Consider the following 26,865-nt stretch of genomic DNA (forward strand, 5'->3'; position numbering starts at 1 on the left):
TGGATCTCTCCCAGTGAGGGCAGTAACAAACAAGTGGTCAATGACTCATCATGCATCCAGCCTGTGTCCGGGGTGTGAACATGCCGAAGAGACGAATCTGCATGTTCTGCTCTTCTGCCCTTCGTACTCCAAGGCTAGAGCCAAATGGATCCTACAGTTATGCAAGTCCAGGGACTTCAGGGATTACAGGGACGTGTTTAGACTGTTGAAATATGACACTTCCCCGTTGACTGTGTTTGCTACCTCTAGATACTTGTTCTCTATGTGGTGTTCTAGAGGAGCCAAAATGAAGGAGAAAGCTGCTTTAACTGTCTAGTACGTCTGCGTATTTTACTAGGGAATTTTAATATTACTCTGAGTGGCCTATTTTTATCTGTTTATATCGGTTTTAAACGCTATTTATTGTTTTAGGCGTATTGTTTAACTATGTACACTTTGTAATGCTGCTCACTGTTGATCAATTGGTTGTCCTATGCAATTATGTATCTTTCGCTTTTATGGTTTTCAGCCGATAATAAAGTTTTTTGACTGACTGTCTTCAAGATAGATACAGGTTTCTTTTGTCCTTCATTTTAGATCTGTGTTTTGTCACTTTTTTACGTTCGCTAAGGATAAGAGCCTCCTCTTCAGGCCTTGTGGTACCTGTTATTAGAATAGGCCCTCATACAGATGATCCTCATTAGGACTGCATTTATTGCCTTTATCCAGATCATAAGGCCTAAGAATTCAAGGTATGTCGTACTTTTTCTAACAAGACTTTGAAAGACTGTGAGGGGCGCATGCTCATTTGGCAGCAAAAGCTTAAGGCAAAGAAAGAGCCAGTATCGAGTTATGACAGTGAGGAGGCCTCATCCTTATCGACGGTGAACAACACTTACAACGCAACTTTTACATCGCAGAGCCTTTACAACGCAACCATTACAACGCAAACTATTACAACGCATTGCTCTGGGGGGCGCTCTAGGATAGGGAATAGGTTAATTTACTATCCAATAACCTTCCCTAGTGTCCACGGGGACTGGAGTTGGAATAGTAAATTAAACTATTCACTATCCAGCGCCCCAAAGCACTAGGCGTTGTAATGGACTGCGTTGTAATAATTGCGTTGTAAAGGCATGCGATGTAAATGCATGCGTTGTAATGTCATACATCCCCTCCAAAAGGTCACATAAGTGGGAGAGGTCACCCCATTCACACTCTTCTTATGAGCGACCATTAAAAAGCCTAAAAAAAGACCTCCCAGGTGTCTTACAGGTGCAGTCCTTCCAAATCTCCTCAAAAAGAGCATAAGGAGAAAAAGGGTCAAGATGCTGCCTCATAAAGACCAGAAAATCCAGGTCTAAGCCACTTACACCACCTCTTCAAGTGCAGCATTCTTATAAAAAATCTCTTCTGTTTCACCTCCTGACAGACTGTTTAAGAGATACTCCCCATCGATGGCACCATTGTAGTCAACGCCGTCGTCGATGAAGAAATCCACAACGCCATCGGCGTTCACTGCCACTGTATTCGCACTGTCTCCGACATCCTTGTCCGCCATTTGACTAAACTGTTGACGCTTAATGTGACTACAGCCTCGTCATCCAAGGCAGTGTCTCGATCTACGATGGCATTTCCGCCAATGTCGTCGACAAAAACAACTTTGACGTCTAATCTGTCCATGGACATTATGGTTTAGCCATCGATGACCCCCATGCCTTTGACAATCTTGTTGACAAAGTAAAAACATGAGAAAATAAGGCATTTGACTACTGAACACACCGTTAACCAAGTAATGTGTCTCCGTTGCTTCCATCCCAGCTTATGGAGGAGGAAGACTCTGATGAAGAACCTTTTGGATATGCTCACAGCCCTTCAGAACTGCATGTCCAGTGCCAAGAAGAGGATTTTTTTATTTATTAATAAGTCTTTTTATTAGAGCAAGGCATCAAAAAAGGAAAAAATACAGTGCAGAAGAATCACAACATAGTACAATATAACCTCCCTGGGGGGAGAGGGGATCAAGGTACAGACAAGTCAGAAACCTCACGGGGATGGGGGTACATCAAAAACAGAATCTCTAGGTGGCACACAGATCTCTCCTCTATATTTATTCCTAAGTCCCCAAATTGATGCCCATTTTCGAGGCCGGCCTCTCTCTGTGTAAACAGTCTTCTCCCGAAACATACACCAATCTAAGTCATTTTTCCAACTCTCAAGGGTAGGAGGCAGCTCGGATCCCCACTGCTGAGCAATATTCCTTTTCGCTATCATGAAACCTAGTGTGGTCCACTGTTTGTGCCAAGTTAAGGTCAGTAGGTTCCCATATGTTAAGGAGACATCTCCTTGCCTCTGGTAGCAAGGCGAACACCAAGACCTCGTGTATAGTGTTATGGATCTTACCCCAGTACTAGACGATATATAGACACTCCCAGATGATATGGAGGAATGTACCCACAAGACCACACTTCCGTCTTTCACAATCCTACTTCCAATAACCCCATCCGGACAAGGTGGGGGCCTGTGACATAGACCCTGTGTAGTATTTTTAACTGAACAAGCCGCAACCGCGCATCAGGGATAGCAACCACTTTTGGAGAGGACCCAGCCGCTTGCCAGTCCTCATCATCCAATTCTATGCCATCTTGCGTCCATTTATCCCTCAACTCCCTAAGTAGATTTGCCCTGTGATTAATTAATTTCTTATACATCAGGGAGATAGTTTTTTCGGGGAGATGACCATCTAAAATTCTATCCTCGAGAGGTGAGGCCTCCGGTAGGTCCGCATCCTCAGGCAGGGCTGCCTGTAATGAATGTTGGATTTGCGCGTAGCGCAAGTACTCAGTTCCCATCAGTTCAAATTCGACCTGCATTTCTTCGAATGATTTAATCTTCCCCTTGCCCCAGATGTCTTTAACTGTTGAGATCCCTATCATATCCCACTTATCAAATCCTCTCGTATTCTAAAGCTTACCCAGGCGTTCCGAATCAAAAAGTGGGGTAGCCAGCGTCAACCTGTCCCTCCATCTCAAAGAGCTTGTGGCATCATGCCAGATCTGCACTGCATGTTTAGTTGGCCCTGTTAAGTTCAGCTTCGTTGACTTAGAGTACAGTGCCCTTAGTTGTAACTACCTCCGGGGAGGAGCCACTTATCCATCGCATAGCTGGGATTGGCCATGGGCCCATATGTTCCCTGGTTGATTGCAGCCAGCTGGGAAGCCCAGTAGTATTGTTTGATGTCTGGGAGGCAACGCCTCCATCATACCATGGGAGCGTCAGTTTAGCTAAAGCAATACGGGGTCTACCCTACCATAATAAACTATGCTGCAGCCCTTTCACCTCACGGAAATAACTACCCGGCACTACATCCAAGTTATTCTGAAGGGCATAAATGAAACGAGGCAGAGACATCATTTTAAAGAGAGCCGCTCGCCCCAACAATGAGAGAGGACGTTTCCTCCAATTAGCAGAGTCGCTCCTAAGCCTCTGCAAAGAGGGAAGGAGATTCTTAGCATACCGGACTGCCGGAACTAGAGAGATGAAAATCCCCCGATACCTGAACCTGCCCGGATTAATTTGGATCGGACAATTTTGCGGAGGAACCGGGGTCTCTCCTTTTAAGAACAAACAAGCGAGATTTCCCCCGAGTTCCTACCAAAAGAGGCCAGGACATCGCGCACAACAATGAGGGACTTCCGAGGGGAGGTCAGATAAAGCAGAATATCATCCGCATACAAGGAGATCTGGTCCCCCAATCGGGGGACCACCGAATGCCCCGAATAGATGGCTCCCAGCGAATCCAGGCCGCTAGGGGTTCCAGGGCCAATGAGAAAAGAAGGGGACAACCCTGCCGAGTGCCCCGACCGAGAAGAAAGGACGCCAAAACACGAATATTAACCACTACTTGAGCGAGCGGCTTAGTGTACAATAAACGCACCCAGCGAATAAAGTCTGGGCCAAATCCAAATTTAGTCAGGACCGTCCACAAATGATGCCATTCTACGGTATCAAAAGTTATTGTTGCATCAAGTGAAGCAATTATGACCGGTTCCCTCAGAGTGTGAGCCCTGGCTATCACGCCATGCAACCTACGTAAGTTCAGTGCCGTATTTCTGTGGGGAATAAAGGCTGATTGATCTGGGTGTATCAGTCCGCTGATCACTTTTACCAGCCTATCAGAAAGAAGATTGGCAAGTATTTTGGGCTCAGCGTTCAATAAGGAAATAAGCCTATAAGAGGCGCAATTAGTCTTTGGTTTACCCTCCTTATGAATCACCACCACCGACGCAACTCTCTGATCATAAGGCAGTATCCCCTTCTCCGGGGCCTCAACCACCATACCTTTAAGGTAAGGAGCCAGCTTATCTGGCCTTAGCTTGTATAGTTCAATTGGGAGCCCGTTTGGTCCTAGTGCCTTACCCGAGTTCAAGGAGTGAATAGCTTGAGCTATATCGTCGGCTGTCAAGGGACTATCCATGAAATCACGGTCCTCACTGGACAAACACGGGAACTGTGTATCACGAAGCAGCAAATGGGAGTCCTCCTCCGGCGGATCCGAGACTGAGGTATACACAGTTTGAAAATATGTCGCAAAGCCATCGACAATACTCTGAGGATCAGTAAGCAACGCTCCTTCGGCTGTAGCAAGTTCTGGGACGACACGCTCCGCCCTGTCCTTTTTGTCCAACCAAGCGATACGTTTCCCTGCCTTATCCCCGAGGTCGTAAAGCCTACCCTGCTGCTCCCTGCCGAGAGCCCTGGCATTATCGGTAACCAGAGATCTAAAATCATGCTGCTTAAGGCTCAGAATATGCAATTTAGCCCGATTACCCCCTGTTCCAGTTCCCCTTCCAATCGACCGATCTCCGTCTCCGCTTCAACATCTTTATTCCTTTCCTTTTTTGTTCCAGCTATCGGTGATAGTAGCCTGACCCCTGATGACCGTTTTAAAGGCTTCCCAGAGGGACACAGAGGAGGAGCCCGATCCTTAATTTTCCAGAAAATAATGATCTAGACCCTTAATGAGGTCCTTACGAAGTTTGGGGTTAGGCATATACCAGGGGTTAATAGGGGCTACCCTACCCGCCGATCCCAAAGCGACACAAAACCGGAACCAGAGCGGGGAATGATCGGAGATACCCCTGGCCAAATGAACAGATTCAGTGATGTAAGATGCCTGAGCTGCAGGCACCAAACAATAATCCAGGCGGGAGAGACTGCAGTGAGCACCAGAGTGAAATGTGTGTTGCCTCTGGTCTGGGTGGAGCAGTCTCCAGCTATCCACTAAACCCATTGCATCAAGAAAGTCGGGCAGCCATCACTAGGTGCGCCCCGTATCTCGCTGGGGATGCCTATCCATAACTCCAGAAACCACTGCATTGAAATCACCCCCCAAGATCAAAAGCCCTAGCGACAGTTCTAGCAGGAGCTTTCCCAAATCAACTAATGTAGTGGCCTGCATACCCGGGGGGGACATACGCCGACAAGAGGGTAAGAACATGCCCCTCCCAACGACCTGTAACCCCAACATATCTGCCTCTGTTGTCCTCTAATGTGGAGTCTATCACCAATGGGAGCGACTTCCGAATCAGGATGCCCACCCCCCTGGATCCAGACGTGAATCCTGCATGGGCCACCAACTTGTACCCCATTCTATGCATCGCCTTACATGAATTACCCACTAAATGTGTTTCTTGGAGCAAGACCACATCCGGCGTGTGACGTTTAAGATACTGAAGAACCGCACTACGTTTAATTTTGTCCCCCAACCCATTCCAACTCAAAACCTTCAGTTCCCTACCCCCCATCATCGTGTATAAAAAGGAAGTGACAATCCTCTGTCTGCTGCATGCTAGTCAAGCACAATATAATGATGCCATCAACAATCCAAAATATAAAAAAATTAAAACAGACTGCTAATAATGTGACACACAATAGAAAAAAAACCCACACCTGCATGCAGCTTACGCGCATCCCCAACTAGCAGTGTGCCCGTCGCCCCCTATCAACGCAACACTAATCTACAACTAACTAAATGTAGAAAATAGAGCGAGGGCCCAAACTAGCCCGCTATTCCCCCCCGCTCCCTGCCCTGCCGCCGCAACCCCATCTCAGCTCAAACTATGGCGACATCTTTAGCAGCGCAGCATGTCAGGAGAGCCGTTACATTCCCGCCCCATCCTCCGGTCATTACATACTAGTATTTAAGCCCCATTGACACCATTTTAGACTAGGTCATTGTTCTTTTGCTTCGCCCCGGTCTCGGCTCTCCTCATCAGTTGCGTGTGCACTGTCCAACCAGTCCGCCTCCACCTCCGGATTGTCCAAGAACCAGGCCTTCCCATGGAGCTCCACTCGGAGACGGGCCGGAAACATCATAGCATATTTTAGTCCCTTGTCCCTCAGTTTCCTTTTCACTGATACGAAGCTCTGACACTGTTTCTGCACCATTTGGGTAAAATCTGGGAAGGAGAGTTGCGTTTTCATATTTCAAGGGAGGTGCATTACGAGCCACCTGCAAAATCGCATCCCTGTCTCGAAAATTGAGAACCCTTGAAATCCTAGGGCAGGGGGCGCTCCCGGTCTCGGCCTACCCCCCTGGTACGTTCGACCATAAAAAAATGACTAAGGCCCTTAGGCTTCAGAACCATACTTTCGATAAACCGATCCGGGGTTTGGCCCTCTGACTTCTCGGGTACCCCAAGAATACAGACGTTATTACGCCTGACCCTTCCTTCATAATCGTCCAGCTTGCGATCCGTGAGGCATTTTGTGGTCTTGAGGCCCCGCACCTCCTGTTGCAGCAAGTTCACGTCGTCAATCAGGCTGCCCGGCTGGAGCTCCAGTGACTTAACCTTTTGGTTGGCCTTCGTAAGGTCAGCTCTATCAGTCCCATCTCGATCGTGACAGTATCGAGTTTGCTGTCTAGGGCTTCCATCTTCTGGCCCAGGGACGCCTGAACCCCGTTGATAGCCGCCATAAGATCCGTCAGTGTTGGTTCAATGGGGGCAAAAGTGTCCTCCGAGTCACCCCCCTCCCCCCTCCCTAAGGGGTTTTTTTCGATTCCACCGGGGACCCTCTAGGTAAAGTGTAGCGATCCAGCCGGTTCGATTGGATGGTCTTGGGCCCCCTGGAGAACCGATGTAGGGGCTTGTCAACTCTGTCTTCGTCGCTATCTTGCCACCCTGCTCCACTAGGCCAGGCTGAACTCCACCCCTGAGGTCAGGGTATCAGATCTATCACAGTCCCCTGTTGCCCACTGACTGTCCGCATATCATCTCGCCCCCTCCAGGCCGCCACTATATCAAGTTCGGTCACCCAGGCAAGAGCGCTCCCACATCCTCCAGGAAGTGAGCCACAATTCAAGGGTTTTACTCCTCTTCAAGAGTCTTCAATGCACTCGCAGCGAACAACTGACTCTGATTGGGTCAGACAGCACAACAACGCACCTCCACCGTCACTCTTCGCACAGTCCACTACTAGCTCACCTCTCTGGAGTTGTACAATGTCGTGACTGTGCTCGGCAGTTATCCACCTCTGTGCCCTTTTACCGATCTGGAGAGTGCTGCACAGTTAAACAGTGTGAGTCACTTAGTTGGACACTCTTCTTCCCCCGAAACTGGGCAGCCAGCTGGCGTCCTGCAGGTACCCACCGGTCCAAGTGCTGGCAGCACAATACATCCAAAGGGGGTATCCCAAGTTGGCCCGGGCAGATCTCTCTTCAAGTTGGCCACCAACTTGTACTCCACCACTTGCGAGCCTGTACACTGCTGCCTTGGCACCATCTGTCCTTGAGCTCCTCGGGGTAAGGTAGGCTCAGTATTCAATGCTTTCACCCCTTCTGCTCTACCCTAACACTCCCCCGATCTCAACGGGGTCTTCTAGCCCCCCGGGGATGTGTGCATTTAAGAACCAGGGCTGAGCGGCATCACGTAATTCACAGTCCCGGCCGCGTATGTCCCTGGACGGCCCTGGCACCACGCAGCTCCACAGATGGTTCCTTGACCGGGCCGGCGCGTCTCGAGAGCCCCCAGCTCACACTCGCCTCCCCGGCAGAGACAAAGGGGGCCCACCGAAGCCCCCGAGAAATTCACTGAACACTTCGGGCCGGGCCGATATGAGGTGGTCCGCGGCCCTCGCTGTTGTTGCACTTCAGTCGGCCTCACTAATTACTCGAGGCCCCGGCTTCCACGCCGGACAAGGCCCCGAACTTCCAAAGCTATAGAAAATAGCATACACATAGCATAACCTTGGTCACATTGCTCAAACAAAATATTCAGAAGTATGAAGGCCAAGCTGCATTGATACACTTTCATTCATGAATAGTTGCAGAAATGATTTTAAATTGTACACATTTAATACGTTCTGTCTATATTTATGACAATTAAGATGTTTCTCTTTCAATTCAAAGGAAAACAGAAATGTAAGGAAAATCTAGGTCAAATTAGCCATCCAGGCAATGTATCGACTATGATCAAAGATCGGACTAGTAAGGATCATTATTGTGGGGAACAAAAACTCATCAGGGAAGTTATCCTATAGGAATAGTAATGATAGTGCCTTACCAAAATAGACAATTGGAATTAGATAGCAGCAGCTATAAACTCAAAGTCAGACCCATAAACCATCACCTTGGAAAAAGCAACAATTCCTTGATCTGCTGTTTTTCTTCGATTACCGCTCTGTTAAGAATGAACTGGCAGTCTTTTGTTAAGAAGTTCAAAAGCTTTACTGTTGCAACTAGGAGTGGCGAACACAGGGCTGGTTCCCTGTGTAGTCCTGACGAAGAGCTTGGGGAACGCTCGAAACATGTTGACTCAAATTGCTAGGTACACTTAACTCATTGTAATTAGGACCCCTAGTGTTCTACCCCGTTTTTAGGGTTCGCTGCGAAAAGCGCTCTCTCGCTGAGAGAACTATAGCTGTCGGCTCAGCCGACAACGAGGGGAGACAAGAGCTGGCCACGCGCGCAGCATTGTCTATGGCAGAGTCTGATTCCGACGCGCACCTTGGGGTTGGGTCGCGGGTGTCGGAATGCGACTTTGCCATGCGCCGTAAGTTTCGGTTTCGTTAGCGCTCGCTGGATTCCTGTTCAGCGAGTGTGTCTCATCGCCGGAGCTGGGAGGTGTGCGGGGGATTTCAGGAGCCACGGCCGTGGGTTGGTTTTAATTTCAGTCAGTGAATCATATTTAATGAACTGTGCCCTTGGGGTATTACAACATTCCTTCACTTTGGCAGATGTTCTAAATAAACATTTAATTTGCTCACAAGCCCCGTTCCTGCAAGTATTTGAGCAGCGTTATCAGGGCACGCGTGGAGTAAAGTCTTGTTATTTTTGTGGACGGATTGTGCTGAGACGACGATGGAAGATGGCAGCAGCAACCCCTGTGAAGTGGCGCAGCAGAAAACTCTGCACACACTAGTAGTTTGTTCCTATGTCGCATTCCAGTTTATGACTTGTTTTTGTGAGCCTATCATGGGCTGCCTGCTGATGGTCGCATGCCTCCAAACACAGCGGGCATCTCTGGTCTGTGGGCTCCATCAAACACATCAGAACCGCTCTTCCTTCAAGCGTACCCCAGACAGCGAAGCACGGAAATCCAGGCATTTATGCAGCACTGCTGGCTCCCAGCCGATGGAGCAAGTCCAGCGGAACCCATTCATCAAAACCTGCAGAAAGGCGAAGAACAAATGTATTTTCATCGCTGTTCAGTGTATGCTCGGCCCTGGCATTTAAATGGTTCAGGATCAGTATTTGGTTCCACCATAGGCAGAGTGACCGTATCCTTCCTGTTGTTGTTACTGTTGGACTAAGCCGTCCATAGCTTGAGGAGCACTGCCCTGCCTGGAACTGTATTATTGTGTTCATTTTTCAATGTGTGGCTGCTGCCTGGGCATAAATGAAGTTGTTAAAGTTCTCTCGATGTTCCCTGAAGGATGAATAATATGGTGTCCAGGCTGTAGGGTGTGCATCTGTTTAGCCCGCTCTGAAGATACATATTGTTTATGTTTAGAGCTAAATAGATTAGTTGTCAGAGAACATGCGTGGGTTGTTATTTTGTCTGTATTACATAGGTTATCTGTGTATGTATGTGGTCATTTTCACTAGTCGACAGGGCTTTGTTTTCTGAGGCATATTGGCCAGTAGAGCCCTTTGTCCCTATTGGGGGCTATTATCAGATCTCCAACACAGTTTGATAGCTGCATGTCCACATGCCTGGCAGGCAATTTTATTTTCTAATACAAACTCCTGTGGTACCACAGTCCTTTGTTTTGACACCCTTCTCCAGTGTCTTCTTGCGCATTTCATTCAGGCCAGCTGAAGGCTGTGTGGGACTTTCACACAGGGAACTGTTTTACATCAAAACACCTGTCCCACACTCTTTGAAATCTGTATGTGAACATTGCCTTATCATGCAATAAATACTGTTCTCTAGTGAACATTCTTGCCACTGGGACTGCTGCTTTTGCAGTGAAAGGGGTCCATGTTATAGAAAGGCATAATTTAGAAACCTACAGCTGAGTTACTTGTACTTCCTGCAGTTTGTAAACATTTTTCAAAGTGCTAACATATCTGTATTATTTAATTTACCTGCTAAAATAAATCTGAAAATTGTGATTTGGCAGTTATAGTTGACATTAGGTAGCGCAGAGGGTTAATATACCTTCAGCTAACAACGTGTACTATGCATTTCACAGATAATGACCAAACATAAGAAACTGGGAAAAACAGTAATAAATGAACCATACAGAAAAGTAATTATTGCCCTTTTTCTGTAGTTTTGTCACTGGTCACAGTGGTAATTCCTCATAATTAGCCTTCTAGGCAGTACTGCTACCTGCCTCTCTGGTCCCAGTGGTAATTCTTCATTCTAAGACTTCTAGGCAGTGCTGCAGTTGCTTCTTTGGTCCAGTCAGTAATTCCTCATTTTAAGTCCTTTGGAGCTAGCTACGTCTCTGGTCCCGTTAATAATTCCTCCTTCTAAGTCTCCTAAACAGCGCTGCTACCTTCTTCTCTGGTCTCATCTGTAATTCCTCATTCTAAGTCCTATGGGCAGTGCTGCAACTGCTTTTCTGGTCCCAGTGGTATTTCTTCATTCTAGGTCCTCTAGGCAGTGCTGCAGCTGTGTCTCTGTTCAGTGGCAATTCCTCATTCGAATTCCTCCAGACAATGCTGCTCTCTGTTCTCATTGGGAATTCCCCCATTGCAAGTCCTTTAGGCAGTGTTGCTGCTGTCTCTGTTCCCAGTGGCAGTTCTTCATTCTTAGTCCTCTAGACAGTGCTGCTAGCTGCTTCTGTGGTCCCGTCCCTAACTCCCCCACTCAAAGTCCTCTAGGCAGTGCTGCAGCTGTGTCTCTGGTCCCAGTAGTAATTCCCCATTATTTGTCCTCCAGACAACGCTGCAGCTGTGTCTCTCCTCCCAGTGGTAATACCTCATTCTTTTTTTTTTTTTTTATAAATCTTTTTATTATTTTAAGAAACAAGAAAAAGGAATAGACCTATCTGATGCCATACAATAAAACATGAAAATAAGGCGAGCAGGTACAAAACAGGATAAACAAGGAGCAATAAAAGAATAACTGAGACGCTTGCGCTAATAATTACAAAACGGGATTTACGGCATTTCAATCTACGACCCAACATAGGGGCAAACCCTCAGATCCTGCCCACCTAGAGAATCCGGATAGTAAAACTAGCATGTTCACCAGACATTAGAAGATAGACAAGATCAGGATAATTCCCCATTATTATTGAAGAGGACTGAAGAGAGAGTAGAAAAAAATAAAACTATAAAAACGAAATCTAAAACAAAACAATAGACCCATCCCCCCACCCTGCACCCCTGCATATGGCAATAGCCTAACCCCAACTAGCAGTGTGCCTATCTCCCCAACTAACTAAGTTCTAAAAGTAGAAAAAATGGAGGAGGCGAGTTTCATACAGGCTCCCGGTCTCCCTTCCCCCCCGCCAGAAACGAACAACCCCTGTATTAAACAAAAGGCAGTCAGAAGTTATAAACATCACAGACCAGGGCCCTCGACTCCCTTATCCCGATGGTTTCCAGTAAGTGTGGCTCCCGCGCCCCCAGTCCCTGGTATGATGGCAATCTGAGGGCTCTGAAAAGTGTCTGCAGACGTGCAGAGAGAGACTGGAGGAAGAGGTATGACAGCAGCAAAAAAACCCTGTATATGGCTGCGGTCAAGTCTTATCACCGCGCGGTTTGTAGAACCCGGGCTGAATACTATGCTCTGGAGTTTCGCAATAGTGGGAATCCTGTTAAAACCATCTTTAAGGCCCTTAAAGACCTTGTGGCAAGGAAGCCGGCCGGTAACTCCATCAGCTCCAATACTCATTGTGAAGCGCTGGCGGCTTTCTTCCTGGAGAAGGTCCAGACCATATATAGGGCCTTCCCCTCCTCCACTGCACAAACCAGTTTGGGGCCTCCCATCCGGTTGGATCAGGTGGTGCTAGACTCTCTCCCCTCACTCTCTTTGGAGTCTTACACGGCCTTGGCTCTCAGAGTTAAGTCGGGGTCTCCGGACGACCCGCTCAAGCCACCTATGTTCAGAGACCAGGTTTTTGCTCGCCCGGTTTGCGACTTAATCAACACGTCGCTATCATCAGGCCAGGTGCCTTTGAAATGGAAGCATGCGGTAGTAATGCCCATTTTGAAAAAACCATCTCTCGACCCTACAAAATCGGAGAACTACCGCCCGATTTCGCTTCTCCCGTGGCCAGCCAAACTCGCGGAGGCGCATGTCAACACCGCCCTCACTGGTCATCTGTCGCGTGCCAACATTCTGGATGACACCCAGAATGGTTTTCGGGCTGGCCAGAAGTACGGAGACAGCACTGTTATCTATGGTCGAGCACCTTCGGGTAATTCTGGATGCAGGTCAAACGGCGGCGCTTGTTTTGTTAGACCTAAGCGCCGCCTTTGACACGGTCTCCCATGCCATTCTCCTGCAACGTCTTGAGGAGATAGGGGTGATCGGCACTGCACACCAGTGGTTCCGTTCGTTTCTCAGGGATCGTTCCTTCTGTGTGGCGTCCCCGCCCTACCAGTCCAAATGTCATCCTCTGTCTCTTGGGGTCCCACAGGGTTCCTCACTGAGCCCCACGTTGTTTAACATCTACGTGAGGCCGCTGGCTGAGGTTGTGAAGCTCTGTGGTATGACCATGGTGTCGTACGCAGATGACACCCAGCTAGCGGTCACGATCAGCGGGGACTCTGGGGTGGATGCCCCAAGATTCAGAGAAAGACTCAGGGCGGTGGCTGGTTGGATGACGTCCAACTGTCTCCAACTAAACGCCAAAAAAACGGAGGTGATGATCTTTGGGAAGTGGACGGACCTATGGGGAGATACTTGGTGGCCCTCTGAGCTGGGGCCGACCCCCACTCCGGTTGCGGAGATCAAAAACCTTGGTGTTTGGCTGGACCCTTCCCTCAACTTCGTTGGCCACACCAAAAGGACGGCGGCTTGCTGCTTCAGCATCCTGCGCAATCTGCGCCCTGCCCTTAAATACTTCGATGCCGCAACTCGTCAATTGGTGGTGCAAGCAACGGTTTTGGCGCGGTTGGACTATACCAGCTCCCTTTTTATAGGATTAAACCAGGCTGAGTTAACCCGACTTCAAAGAGTGCAGAACGCTGCGGCCAGAGCGATCGTAGGTCTTCCTAGGTTTTGCTCGGCCGGTCCATCTTTGCGAGCCTTGCATTGGTTACCCGTTAGGCAGCGGATCCACTTTAAAGTTTTGTGCCTTTCCTTCAAAATTCTGAAGGGCCTATCACCTCCCTTACTGCACCATCTCTTGCGCCCTTACATCCCGGGCCGCACTCTGCGCTCGCTAGACCAAGAATTAGCGGTAGCCCCTCGGTTCAAACTCAGTCGGGTGGGGGGTCGCTCTTTTAAGGTGCGGGCAGCCGCACTCTGGAACGCTCTCCCTTTGAAACTCCGGACCTTTGGTGACCTGCTCTCCTTCCGCAAGGCCGCTAAAACTCATTTATTTTCTGAGCTTTGTTAAATCCTTCACTCCCCTTTTTTCTTAATAATTATTTCTGTTCCCCAGTTGTGTTGTGTTCGCCACCTTGTCGGTGCGCCGGGACGCTCCTTCGCTGGAGCAGCCGTGCGCAATACAAATAGCACTAACATAACATAACATAACATAACATAACGTTAATCACCGCCCAACCTCCCGTAAGCATTATGGTAGCAAGCCCTGTGTCCTCCAAAGCCCCGAAATCAGACCCAGGCAAACAATCTCATCCTTGGCCCTTCCGATCGTTCATGCAAACTCTAACTGGTAACACCATCGCAATCCCAGGAGAATCAAAGGTCGAAGGGAGTTCAATAAAGTGTAGTCTGGGACAAGTCAAAAACATGGAGTTATTGCAAACCACAGCCACACATAGGATCTCCCTCAACGACCTTAAGTCCAGCTGTTGTTTCCGCCATAGATGTGATAAAATCGCTAGGGAGGGAAAAGACGTTGTTGCCTTCCGTCACCAATGGGATGTCCCCAGGATTAAAGAACCAAGTAGATCTACCCCGATCTGTAGCGATGGTAGATGCTGCGATCCTGTCGAAGAACCAAGTCTGCGACTCCTCGTTTGCACACTGACAAAGGGCGACAATACTTCTTCCTGCACGGGGCCCTCGTCCTCCGTTACTATATGCATCGTGGAAAACTCAGTTCGTTGTAGCTCTTGCGATGGATCAGAGCCCAGACTTGGACGCCCAGTTTCGATCTTACCAGCGATCATTTTGTTAACAATGGCTTCCAGATGTGAATGAAGTGCCCCAATGGCGGCAAGTACGGTCTTCAATGACAGCTCACAATTTGTCCGACCCATCTCCGCTCGTTCGATTTCAAACATGGGCGTGCACCCCGGAGTACCGGGTCTCTCCGGGGAAATGGGCAAGAGCGGGACGGACGGCAACGGAGGGTGCATTATCAGTCAGACAGCCTCAGACTGTATCCTGCTACTGCGAGCTAGGGCCCCAACCCAGCAGACCCCGGCGGTGGGCAAACCGGGTCACCGGGACTGGGACAACCCCCCACAGCTACAGACGAATCTTGTTACCACTCCTTCAGTGCCGATTAGACCAAGTGACCGCCATCAGAATCGGGCCAGGATAACCTACACTGCAAGAGACCGGACCCTGTCTAAGTCCCACGACCGATGTTGTTCAACTGCGGCCCGGCTGGGCCAGTACTCGAGGCCCCGGCTCACAAGCTGGGTTAGGCCGAAATCCAAAACACGTCGCAACTCCTTCAATCGGGGCGATAAAATTCCTGGGACTGCACCATCAGACTCAGCAATGATTCATTTACACGGAGGTCGGGCGTACGATCAGGATATATGACAGGATCATATGTCTGGAGACGGAGGTCAGCGGAGCCGGGAGCCTAGGCGGCCATCTTGGTTGCTAGCGTAGCTCCTCCCCAATACCTCATTCTTAGTCCTCTAGATAGTGTTGCAGCTGTTTCTCTGTTCATACATCCATTACACTGCAAACCAAACACACATGTAAAAGGCATTGCATTGTCATGTACAATGCCAATAGCTCTAACTCTAAAAGATGCGAGACCTGTTGCATTGCAAATGCTTTTTAATAATACCTTCTAGGAGCAAGAATAAATCATCGTCTCCCACTAGATAGGTAGTTTTAACTCACTTCTAAACCCACTCCACTTCACTACACTGACTGCACTACACTTAGTCCATCACTTCAGTGCTCCTACGTAATTCCGCAAGTCGTAGCACGCCTCAGTCCGTAGAGGACTGGGATGGCCCCAATGATGAAGCATGTCACCGTGGGAAAACCCTGGTGAGTGAGGGGACTCAAGGAAGAAAACGTTTTCTTTCTGACACTTAACTATTCGAACTCCAGCAAGTGTTGTGAATACCAGTCATCCAAGGGCTAGGTTCTTGATCCCTAGGTTCAGGGATTTGCAGGTCTGCTAAACACCACTGCCTGGGAAGTCTGGTCTGCAGGGATGGGCATTTCGCCCGTTCTCTCCTGCAGGACTTTCTAGTCTAGGTATTTGTCCACAGCCCTCCACCAGGAAGTTTGGCTTGGGTATATATTCAAAGGTAAGGAATCTACAGCTGGCAGTCTCCATCAGATGAACAAGTTACTTACCTTTATTAATGCATTATCCGGTAAAGACAATATCCAGCTGCAGATTCCTTACTGACCCACCAATGCCTACCCGCTCTGCGGACTCATTAATTTTTGTTAGGCACGGGGAGATTAAGTGATTTGCCACAGGATGTTGAGCGTCATTGATAAGACTCGAACCCGATTCCCCAGCTTCGAGGTTGACCGCTCTAGCCGTAAGGCTGCATACTCTGGAATTGCCTGGGAGTGACCATCTTCGATTAACTCTTGATCGGATGACTAAATAAAGAGATATCTTGTGGAGTTCAGCTCATACTCTGTGTAAGAATAATTTGCTTAGTGAAAATGACGAATCAAGTTAAACAAATGGTTCCGAATTTTCTAAACTTATATTGCAGAAGCACAGTTAATAAAATAATAATGGAATATGAAAAGTTGGCAAATGAAATCCACCAATTGTCATTTAAGTCTAGGAATATTAACAAAAAGACAAAGGCCAAATCTTTGAGAAAGAAAAGTTAAAAGCAAGGGCGCTTCGAATAAGGGAAGCGTATAAATCTAAACCTGAGGTTAGAAGTCTGCTGATTAAGGCATATGTCAGCATGAGTCATTTGAAACGAGGCCTACATTAACTATGGCTAGCTTAATGCGAGCATCACTAACTATGGTCAACTTTTTTTTTTTTTAACTTTATTTTCCAGTTTTGCACAAAAACAAGACAATAATGATACAATGCAGGGGGATGAATCAGCAGTTATGGAATAACATAATGGTATGTCAGATAAGAACAAAGGCACATAAAATGACAGCTGGGGTAATGTATTGTTGTTAGAGAACATCAAACACACCTTAGGGCATGAACAGAGTACAGCGCAATAATTAGGCCAACCAGAAATACATCGCCCAGGTACCAGAGGTAGAAACCCTCTCGCACAATAACACATCCTCGTGGTACGAAAAGTAACCCTGTGCAGATCCCATCCCAGTGACAACGAAGATCTAACCTACACCCTCAGGGGTAATGCCGGCCTGCACCTGAGAGTCCTAAGCCGCCCTACACCGGGAGATGTAGTCTTTATATGGGCCCCAAATATCTATTGGTCTGGATGAGGTGGGAAGTAGAGTGCTGAATTCCTCACAATTTACATTACAGAACGCAAGGCTGTTCAACCAGGAGCGCAGTGTGAGGGGGCGCGTCTTCTGCCCCATAACAGTGCAATCTCGCGTTTAGCCAAAAGGAAACCCAGTGCAGCCAGCTTACGATCTTTCCTAGGGAAGTTAGACACATAACCTAGTAGTGTAATCTCGGGTGTAGGCAGAAGTTGCGTGGATAATATGTCTCCCAACGTGGAGTGCACACTCATCCAGTACGATGAATCTTAGGACATGTCCAAGTAAGGTGTGCAAAGTCTGCAAAGGGTGACAAGCATTTCTGACAGTGGTGTGGTCTGGAATTGTCAATTCTATGGGAGTGGGCGGGGGTGAAATAGATCCGGCGGAGAAACTTAAAATGAAGTAATTTGTGTCTGCTGTTCAAGGAGACGTCACTGGTGGCCCTGCAGCACTGCTCCCACTGGTCGTCCAAGATTGGTTTGCCCAAGTCAGCCTCCCAAGCCGCCCGAACCCTGGAGTCATCCACAGGCCTAATCGGGACACATTGCCGATATAGTTTGGAAATCAAATGTGCCCCATTCGAGCTCTGAATCAGCAGAGTAAGGGGAAGAGCTTTTGTCATACAGATGCTGCTTTTCTATATACTGTGTTAAGTTAGCATGAGTTTATTAAGTGTTTAAACAACATATTTTCCTTTGGCTTCAGTTTGCACACGACACAGAATTGTTATTGTAGCTTTCAACCTAGACGAAAGATGTGATTTATTTGAGAATATTATGTTATTACTCTATCAGTCGTGCTTGGTACACTGTCTGAACAGTGAGTGCTGAACCCTCTAAGAATAACCTAACACAAGGTTGCTGGGAGGTCTGATCCTCGCACCACTAGACATAACACAAATACAGTTGCTGCCAACATTGGGCTCTAAGCGGGTTTAAGATAGTTACTGAGAATGTAAAACACACTTGATGATGCTTCGCATGTAGAGAGCTGGTAGCAGATGATGTGATCCTCTCCTCCTGACATTTAGAGGTATGGGCCCGCCCTGCTAAAACCCAAATGAGACCTTCTTAGATATAATATAGTATGCTAAATAGGGAGTGCGAGAAATAGGTGATATAAATTTCTATTGATTTTTGCATTATAATATGCTATCACCATTTGCTTATTATGGATTAGTGACTATGCTGATAACTCTGATTTTTATAATATGTCTTCTTGTATTATATAAGATACTGCGTTTGAGAACCTTGCATTGAATAATAAATATTTCAAAAATGCACGTGTGCTCTTTTACTCCACGTTCTGGTTTGAAATGATTATAGAGCGAAAGAGTGTTCATGTGTTCCATGATACCTGAGGGAACCTAAGTTCATGTTCTGGTTTGTCTAAGTCATTGGGAGTTTGTTATGACCAATGAGACACTGTAGCTAGCTCGGTAAGGGGATTTTGGATACTAAGGTGAGTTTTGGGTCACCCTAATTCACGGAGGTTCCGGATCTCTATGCACAGTTCTGTAAGAGAACGGAATCCCTGCTACACTTTCACCGGGGCGGTGGGAAAGGATGAAAACCTGGCCCTGAGAGCGGATCGCACCAGAGTCAGGATAATTGTGTCCATAAATGAACTCTCACTAAAGTGAGCCTTTTCCATCATTGAAAACGCATGCCTGTCGGGGAACAGGTCCCGAGTGTGTGCACTTGGAACTTATCCAAAGTGCGATTGACCAAGGCTTCCCCAGTGATCGGGAAAAGGGAAGAGTTGGGCAAGGGTAAGGCAGGGGGGTATAATAAGTCCAACCCTAAGAGTCTGCGTAGTCTGTCCCAAGCCGAGCACGTGGTAGAGACTGTCTGGACATCCTGGGGTTCCAGAGGGAAGAATTGTAAGAAGCAGGCGCGGGAGTACAAGATCCGCCTCCGGCTTCAGATATGGAATGCGCGCATCCGGGTGGAACCAGGCAAACGCGTAGCAACACTGCGCCAACAAATAATACAGATAAAAATCCGGGACACCGAGCCCACTTCTGTCCGGCGGCAAAGTAAGAATCTTCCAACTGACCTGGGTAGTCTTGTGTTCCCCAAACCCCCCCCTCCCCCCAAACGAAGCATAGCAATAGGGAGCGAAGTTGCGAAAAGAAGGCCTTGGTGAGAGAAATGGGAATATTATTAAAGAGATACAAAAACCGGGGCAGAACTACCATTTTGATAATAGCGACTCTGCCTGCTATGGACAGAGGTAGACGTAACCATTTCGCGACCTGTCATTCTAAGGAGCCGATCGCTCTGCCATAATTAAGGCGGATCATAGTGGCGGTGTCAAGGTGAATGTCGACACCGAGGTACTTAACCGCATCATCACACCATTCCAATGGGAACTTGCACCGCCAGGCCGTGATGCTTGCCGTGAGGGGGAATATAACAGATTTATGCCAATTAATGTTAAGCCCGGAAAACCCTCCAAACCGGATAATTTCCAAAATTAAGGGGGCCAGATTGACATGGGGCATTCGGTCATAAAGAACAGTGTCATCGGCATACATGGATAATAATAGAGGACCAGTACGGAATTGCAAGCCGCGCTGCAGGTGTTTTTCTTGGAATTGCCGAGCTGAAGGGTCCATGGCTAAAATGAAAAGAAGCGAAGACAAGGGGCAACCCTGTCTCGTGCCATGCGACCAGGGGAAAGGATCAGACAGAGTGCCATTAAGGCGCAGCCTAGCCATGGGTTTAGTATATAATGTATAAATGTATAATGTAAATGTAAATGTATAGGCATTTATATAGCGCACTACTTACCCGTAGGGTCCCAAGGTGCTTCGACCGCTGCGAAACCCTTCCTGGCTTCCCTGAGAGATGGTTCCTTAATGGGTATCTCCAGGGTGAGACCAGGCATCCCCGGCGGTCTGTTGGGGCCGTTAGTGAAGATGAGGCAAGCTAATGCCCAGAGTTGCCGAGTGTGATCGCTGATCAAAGTGGGCACCGAGGCGAGAGAATTATCGAGTCCGCTGACCCTGGTCCAGAAACCTGCCGCGCCGGGAATCGAACCCTGGTCCCGGGCCGTCCTCTGCTCTCGGGTCTGCCGCCTCTAACCAGTGAGCCACACTACTTCATAGGGCCACCGTATCGATAAAACACTCCGGCATGCCCATACGACGCATGATCGAAAGAAAAAAGGGCCATTCGAGAGAGTCGAACGCCTTTTCCGCGTCAAGAAGAATAGCAGCAGCGGGGGTAGAGGGCTCAGTTCTGTTCAGCACTGTAAATAATATCCGGAGGTTGAGAGAGGTGGACCGATGAGCGACGAAACCCGACTGTACCGGCGAAATAATGAATTCCATCAATAATGACAACCTGATGGCGATGACCTTGGCCAGGATTTTATACTCCAAATTCAATAGGGAGAACTGCCTGTAAGAGCCACAGAGCTTGGGGTCCTTCCCAGGTTTGGGCAATAGAATAATTACGGCCTCCCGAAACGTAGGGGGAAGGATACCGACTTCAAGAGCCTCGGCGTAGACCTCCACTAAGCGCGGCACCAGGATGTCCTAATATGCCTTGTAAAAATCTGCAGAAAAGCCATAGAGACCAGGCACTGAGGAGGCACGCAGGGCGTGGATGGCCTCAACAATACTACCAGGGGTGATGGGAGTCAAAAGAAAGTCCTGCAGATAAAGCTCCAAGTAAACCAGAGCGATCTCCGATAAATAAGACTCTTGATCGCTTAGATCACCGGACAATCGAGAGGTATAAAGGGACTTATAATAGGATAGAAATAGGTCACAAACATCCGGGGTGGAGTGCAAAGGGGCACCATCGAGCCCTACCTTGGAAATGATATAGGTGGAGCTACGGGGAGGACGCAATGTGTTGGCCAGAAGCCTACCCGGGCGCTCGCCTTCACCATAACGCCGTGCTACATGATGCTTGTTAAGGAACGACCGCTCTCTATCAGCGGCTTCTCTAAATTCCACGCACCGCTCTAATCGTCGTGCCCCAATGGATTTAGTGGGTTCGTCAAGCAGCTCGCGGTCTAAAGCAGCAATATCCCTCTCGATACGGCTTAGAGTGGAGGGGAGATCGCGCAGGACACCAGCGTGTTTTGAGATGCAAACCCCTCTGATATAAGCCTTGAAGCCCTCCCACAGGACTGCCCATGTGTCAACCGACCCGGTGTTCAAGTAAAAATAGTCTTCAATAGCCTGCCTAACTTCTTTGTTAAAAACGGGATCCATCAGGGCACGGCCAGGGAATCGCCACTTCCTCTCATAGCCACCCGCTCGGGGAATGTGCAACTGCAGGACCACCGGAGAATGATCAGAGAGGGTGCGGGGGAGAGACAGGACTGTCCCAATCCAACCCGCAACCCCAGGGGAAACCAACCAATAGTTAATCCTCGTCCAAGTGTTGTGGAACCCAGAATAGTGTGTAAAGGCGGGAGAGTGATCGTGCATTTGGAGTTCCACGTCAACTAAGGAGTACAGTGCACAAATCTCCCTGAGGGCCTGTGGGGCGCGATGTTTGGTGTCGGGGATGTAGCAGTGCTGTCCCTTGCAGGGTCCATCAGAAGGTTAAAGTCTCCATCCATGAGCATAAGCCCGGTGTCTATCGAGAGGAGACGATTCAATAAAGACTGAAAAAAGGAAGAGGAGTCAATATTCGAGCCATATATTACCACCAGGGTGATCTTATGCCCCATCAGCAGCCCCAAAACACTCAACCTTCAATCGAGCAGGATAAAGCATGCCGTAGCGCAGACCAAAGTTCTTCACTGTCGCCTTAACCCCCTGGAATTTGCGCCTGGCCTCCTGTACCATAATGGTAAAATCCGGGAAAAAGAAGAGTCTGCTCCCTTGCCAATGGACCTCTCCCAGGTCACGAGCCGTGGTCAGGGCGGTGTCGCGGTCTCGGAAATTCATGAGTCTGGTGATGATGGGCCTAGGAGATAGACCAGGCCTGGGACGTGGGCCCAACGATCTGTGAGCACGTTCGACCACAAAGCCCTGGGTAGTTGTTCCACTAACGTGTCCATGCGGCCAGTGGATGTCGATTCCAGAATGCGAATATTGTTTCGGCGACTCCTGGCCTCCAAATCCTCGTTCTTAATGGCGACGTCCTTGAGGATCTTCTCCACCCGTTCCAGCCGTTTTAAGGAGGAGGAGGTCCGTCCTCCATGTCCGAGACCCTGGACTCCACCCCATCCAATCTACGGTCATGAGCCTGGATTTTTGTATTCATCCCCGCCAGCTTGGTATCCAGATCGTCGAACCCCACTCTCATCTCTGCCAACATGGCCGCAACCAGGGGGGACGAACCCTCCACGTATACAGAAACATCCAAAAACACAAGCACACATAAAATCCCATGCTCTAGTACAAAAACACCCAAGTACATGCACACGCAAACACCATCACATGCACAGACAAGCATAAGCACACACAAATGTGCTCACACTCTCATATACGCACAGACGCACACACACACACACAAGCACACATACAGAAACTACCAAAAACACTAGCACACATACAATCACATGCTCCAGGACAAAAATACTCAAGGACGTACACACAGGTACATGCCATTTAGACCCAATTAAAGACGTATTTTATGTATTAGAGTTGCACCTGGGAGGTTAAATATTATCTCCTTAACTGCATGGTGCTTAAAGTTTATAGAACAGCACAGTTTTTGCACTGTACTGGGCAGAAGCTAGTAAGTTACGTTATTGGAGATCACATTTTATACTGGTTTCGGCTTGACTGAGGTTATCGGGTGGCTACTCAGTGGGGACTCAGCAAGAATAGTAATTGAAGTGGAACTAGTACTGAGTAAGCTTGATTTATCTACTGAAAAATGGGGTGGTGGGTGAATCTGCCATTTTTACATACAATTGACTGCACACCTGGCCGTGCCTGCCCCACTTGCACTTATATATCAGCTCTATAAATGAAGACCACTTCTCACCACCAGCAATTCTCCCACCCAGCAACAAATACCTAGCTAATTTAATAAAATATACCTAATGCTCCATTATGAAGATTGATTGGGGCTCCAATTTGCTTATTAATGTAGGAACTTTTCGATGTAACTACTTGCTACTTAGAACATTGACTATCTTTGTGTTTTATTGTTTGGCTCTTCAAAAGTATCTACCATATACACAATGTTTTACATGTGAGCATGATTCGTTGGGATTCATGCTCACTTTGGTTTTCGGTAATCATTTTTATTTTTGTTTCATTCATTTAGGTTCAAAATATATGTGAAAAGGGTTTACAGGTTGGGCACTCCAAAATATCAATTCTTGGAAATCCTTCTATGGGTAATGTATCTTGCCTTCAGATCAGTTGTGTATATATGTTTGATGTATTTGTGGTTATTGGAAACAGCTTCTAGGATTTTGGATGATTTTTGTATCCTTTTATGGAACGGTTATGATGATCCGTTATGACACTGTACCGCCGGAACTCATGACTTATAGGCATGCAAACGTGATCATGCATGCGTATATATGCCTTAGCGCTTTCTTTTTCCCCCTCTTGTTTTGCAGCGACTGTGCAGGCAATAGATTAGCAGTGGCAGCGAAAAGGTGAGACTTATTGCCTTAGCAATGCTATTTTTTCCTGGCGGTAGGACATCTATTTTACTTTATTTCTTCAGGAAGTCTCTTTAGTTTCCTTTTTAGACACCATGCTGTCTCTCTTCCTGAACCTATGCTACCACCACTGGACCTTTGGAATTCACTCCACTGCCTCCAGAATCTCAATTGGCAGTCTCAACAGACTTATAAAGAGCAACCATGATCGGTAGATCTCACTGTAGAGACCAATCGCAGCACTGGAGTCACCATAGTTCTACCTTAAGGTTGAGGAAGTCTCACAAGCATGTGAATCCGGGACTTTAGCCAATGAACGAAAACCAACATGTTTGATGCACAGCATAAGTCCGCCATCTATTGTGGTGTTCGGAAGTGTTCAAGTTTTTCTTTGAAGAAGTTTTTTGAGCCACAAGGTTTAGTTACTTCTCCTCTTGCTTGCAATACGCATAGTCCTCAACTCCACTGTTAGGTTGTTTTTTTCCACCGTCTGGTTTGGACATGTGCTTCTCTGTTCGGGTTCAATACCATTGTTGGGCTCTTTCCTGATACTGTCAGTATTGCTTTTATCGAGGTTTGATCATTGTTAGAAATGGGGTTAGTCAGGTTAAGTCAGATACATACCTAAGATAACCTGTGCTCACCCTCTGGTAGCTTGGCGCATAGTAAGTAAGCTTATCCGTGGAGGCAATGTGTAAAACATTTGTGCAACACACACTCGCACAGTAACACGATGAATACACTATAAAAAGACTCCACACAGTTTTAGAAAAATTAAGAATATTTATCTGAACAAAATAAGAACCAAACGATAAAAATCACATAAGTAATTTTCGAGTTATGCAGGTTAAAGGATCACATTCAATGCACCCAGTACTTGTTGGGTAAGTAGCACCTACGCCTCTCTGATACTTTATGGTAGCTTTCTAGTGCACTTTAGGATTATCCCGGTTGGGGATCAACAAAGAAACTCTTGGGAGCGGGTGAGCTGGTCAACACAATGCCTCTAGTCTCAAATGCGCCAGGTAGGTGACCGGCCCCTCAAGACCGATCTACTATAAATACTCCTCCACCCATGGTATTTTGGGTCAGCGGCAGGGGTCTCGAGTTGGCTCTGTACATTAATGTTGAAGGCTCATTGTGCCGAAAAGACCCACAGCGTCTCAGTCACAAACAGGGCCAGGCTGCAGGAGTTTGTCGGTTGACCTCGTGAGCGGGGTCTGCTCGTCGATATTCCATTGGCACAGCAGCGGGTGAACAAGAGCGCAACGCGCTGCTCAGGCTGCTGACGAGCTATGTATCTTCGGGCACGCACCTGATCACCTTGGCAACCCCATGTGGTGGGCTTGCGCTGAGAGGAGCTGCAAACGTGCTGGTGATACCGATTGGCACTAGTCCAGCTGGACAGTTTTGACTTGTGTAGTCAGCGCCAGTCAGAAACTGAGCGCTACATCCTTAAAGTGGAAGCACTGATTCTCCTTGTGAAATAAAGTGGTAGATCAGTCTTTAAAGGCTGATCTTTGTCAGTTTCCCTTGCAGGACTGCCCAGCGGCAAAATCTAACATCAGTAGGAAAGCATGAGGTCTTTGATGATCCTGAGACCACCTGAACAGGGGGCAAGCCAGCATGCCCTTGGAGAATGCTTCAGGCTAGCACAGCCCAGAGTGTGGCAGGCAGTTGGCCAGCACTGCAAGGCATGTTGTAGAGTGGCAGTCCCTCCTGCAGCTCAACGAGCAACAGGCCCACAGAGCAGTTGGCGGAGTGGCAGTCACTACTGGCAGCACAACATTCCTTCTGGCAATGTGCAGATGAAGAGCCAGTGATGTCTGGTTACCAATCCAAAAAGTGTTGAAGCTGTGTGGTCAGAACCCCAGTATATATAAACCTAAAAATGAGACCACTCAGCTCTTCATCCATTTGAGGTCGATAAAATGGGTACTATTTAGTTGGGTAATCTAAACATTTGTTATTCAGCGCCAGGACACCTTTGGGTAATCGTTCGCTTTACAAATGCACCTGTTATGTTATCCCCTGTAACATCCAGCCTTTTCTGTGTTGTGGCTGTCTAGAGAGAATGCACAGTGTAGCTGTCACCCAACCCAGATGTGTGTTGGAGATAGGCTGTCTGGCACAAAGAGCAGTAAGTACTGAGAGATGTCCACTTTCTAAAAGTGGCATTTCTAAAACAGTAATGTTAAATCCAACTTCACCTGTAAGGAGAATTTATCATTACCATTACCATTCCAAACCTATTAAGTATGGAAGAGCTACTCCTCTCTGATCGGGAATTAGACCAGGACCAGTTGAATCAAAAGGTGCAAAATTCCGCTCAACTCTCCTTAGATCTGGCTTGCTCTTTTCAATACTGAGCTCCGAATCCTTCTTGGCAAATACAAGTTTAAAACAGTGCAAACCTAGTGGTGCAACATGCTCTGGTTCAGGTGCAGCTTCTGCATGCTCTGCATCAATTTCCAGCATCCTGCAATTAGCTCCTGCATACTCCAGTGCTGTTTCCATGATCAGGGTCAAAAGCACCAGTCACCCTTCCTCAACCTGTACAACCAGCATAATGTAGCTTTCATTCCAGATTACTCCAGCGGCCCATGCTGGATGAACAAGTTGCCTGTGGTTTATTTCATAGGCCCCCTTCTCGCAAGATGGCTTGTCTAGTTGAACCAGGTAGCGGCCTGGACCCTGATTATAAGATCTGGGCTAGTGACCATGAGGACCAAGTGCCACAGTATGTATTGGAAGCTCTGTCCCATGAGATGCTGACTCTGGCCACTATTGGAAAATGATTTGCCTTTGCTGGTTTTGGTGGAGGAGCTGCAAAGAGCCTCTGGATCTTGAGCATGCTGAGAATTGTAATAAGGCTATGTCCAAGCCTGGTATAGCAAAGCCATAGTACCATTTCCCCAAGAAAAATGGCATACAACAAAGCTCCCCTCCGTCTCTCCCAAGCTCCGTATCAAGTTGTGATGGTTGCTTCTCTGAAGAATTAAACTGCACCTCCACTGCGACCAAAAATGCCAAATGCCTAGAAAATATGGGT

The 26,865-nt window shown here is 47.8% G+C and overlaps 1 protein-coding gene across 4 annotated transcripts in view; it reads left to right on the top strand.

Annotated features, from left to right (window-relative positions):
- TASOR (transcription activation suppressor) overlaps nucleotides 1-26,865 on the top strand; it is a 939,357-nt gene that overhangs the window by 76,790 nt on the left and 835,702 nt on the right. For all 4 annotated transcript variants that reach the window (XM_086939126.1, XM_086939124.1, XM_086939127.1 and 1 more), the window contains exon 4: nucleotides 23,468-23,540. In XM_086939126.1, coding sequence (XP_086795252.1) covers nucleotides 23,468-23,540 — 73 coding nt within the window. The remainder of the gene's footprint in view (nucleotides 1-23,467; nucleotides 23,541-26,865) is intronic.

The sequence above is a fragment of the Lissotriton vulgaris genome, chromosome 9, assembly GCF_964263255.1.
Source record: "Lissotriton vulgaris chromosome 9, aLisVul1.2, whole genome shotgun sequence".
NCBI classification, from domain to species: Eukaryota; Metazoa; Chordata; class Amphibia; order Caudata; family Salamandridae; genus Lissotriton; species Lissotriton vulgaris.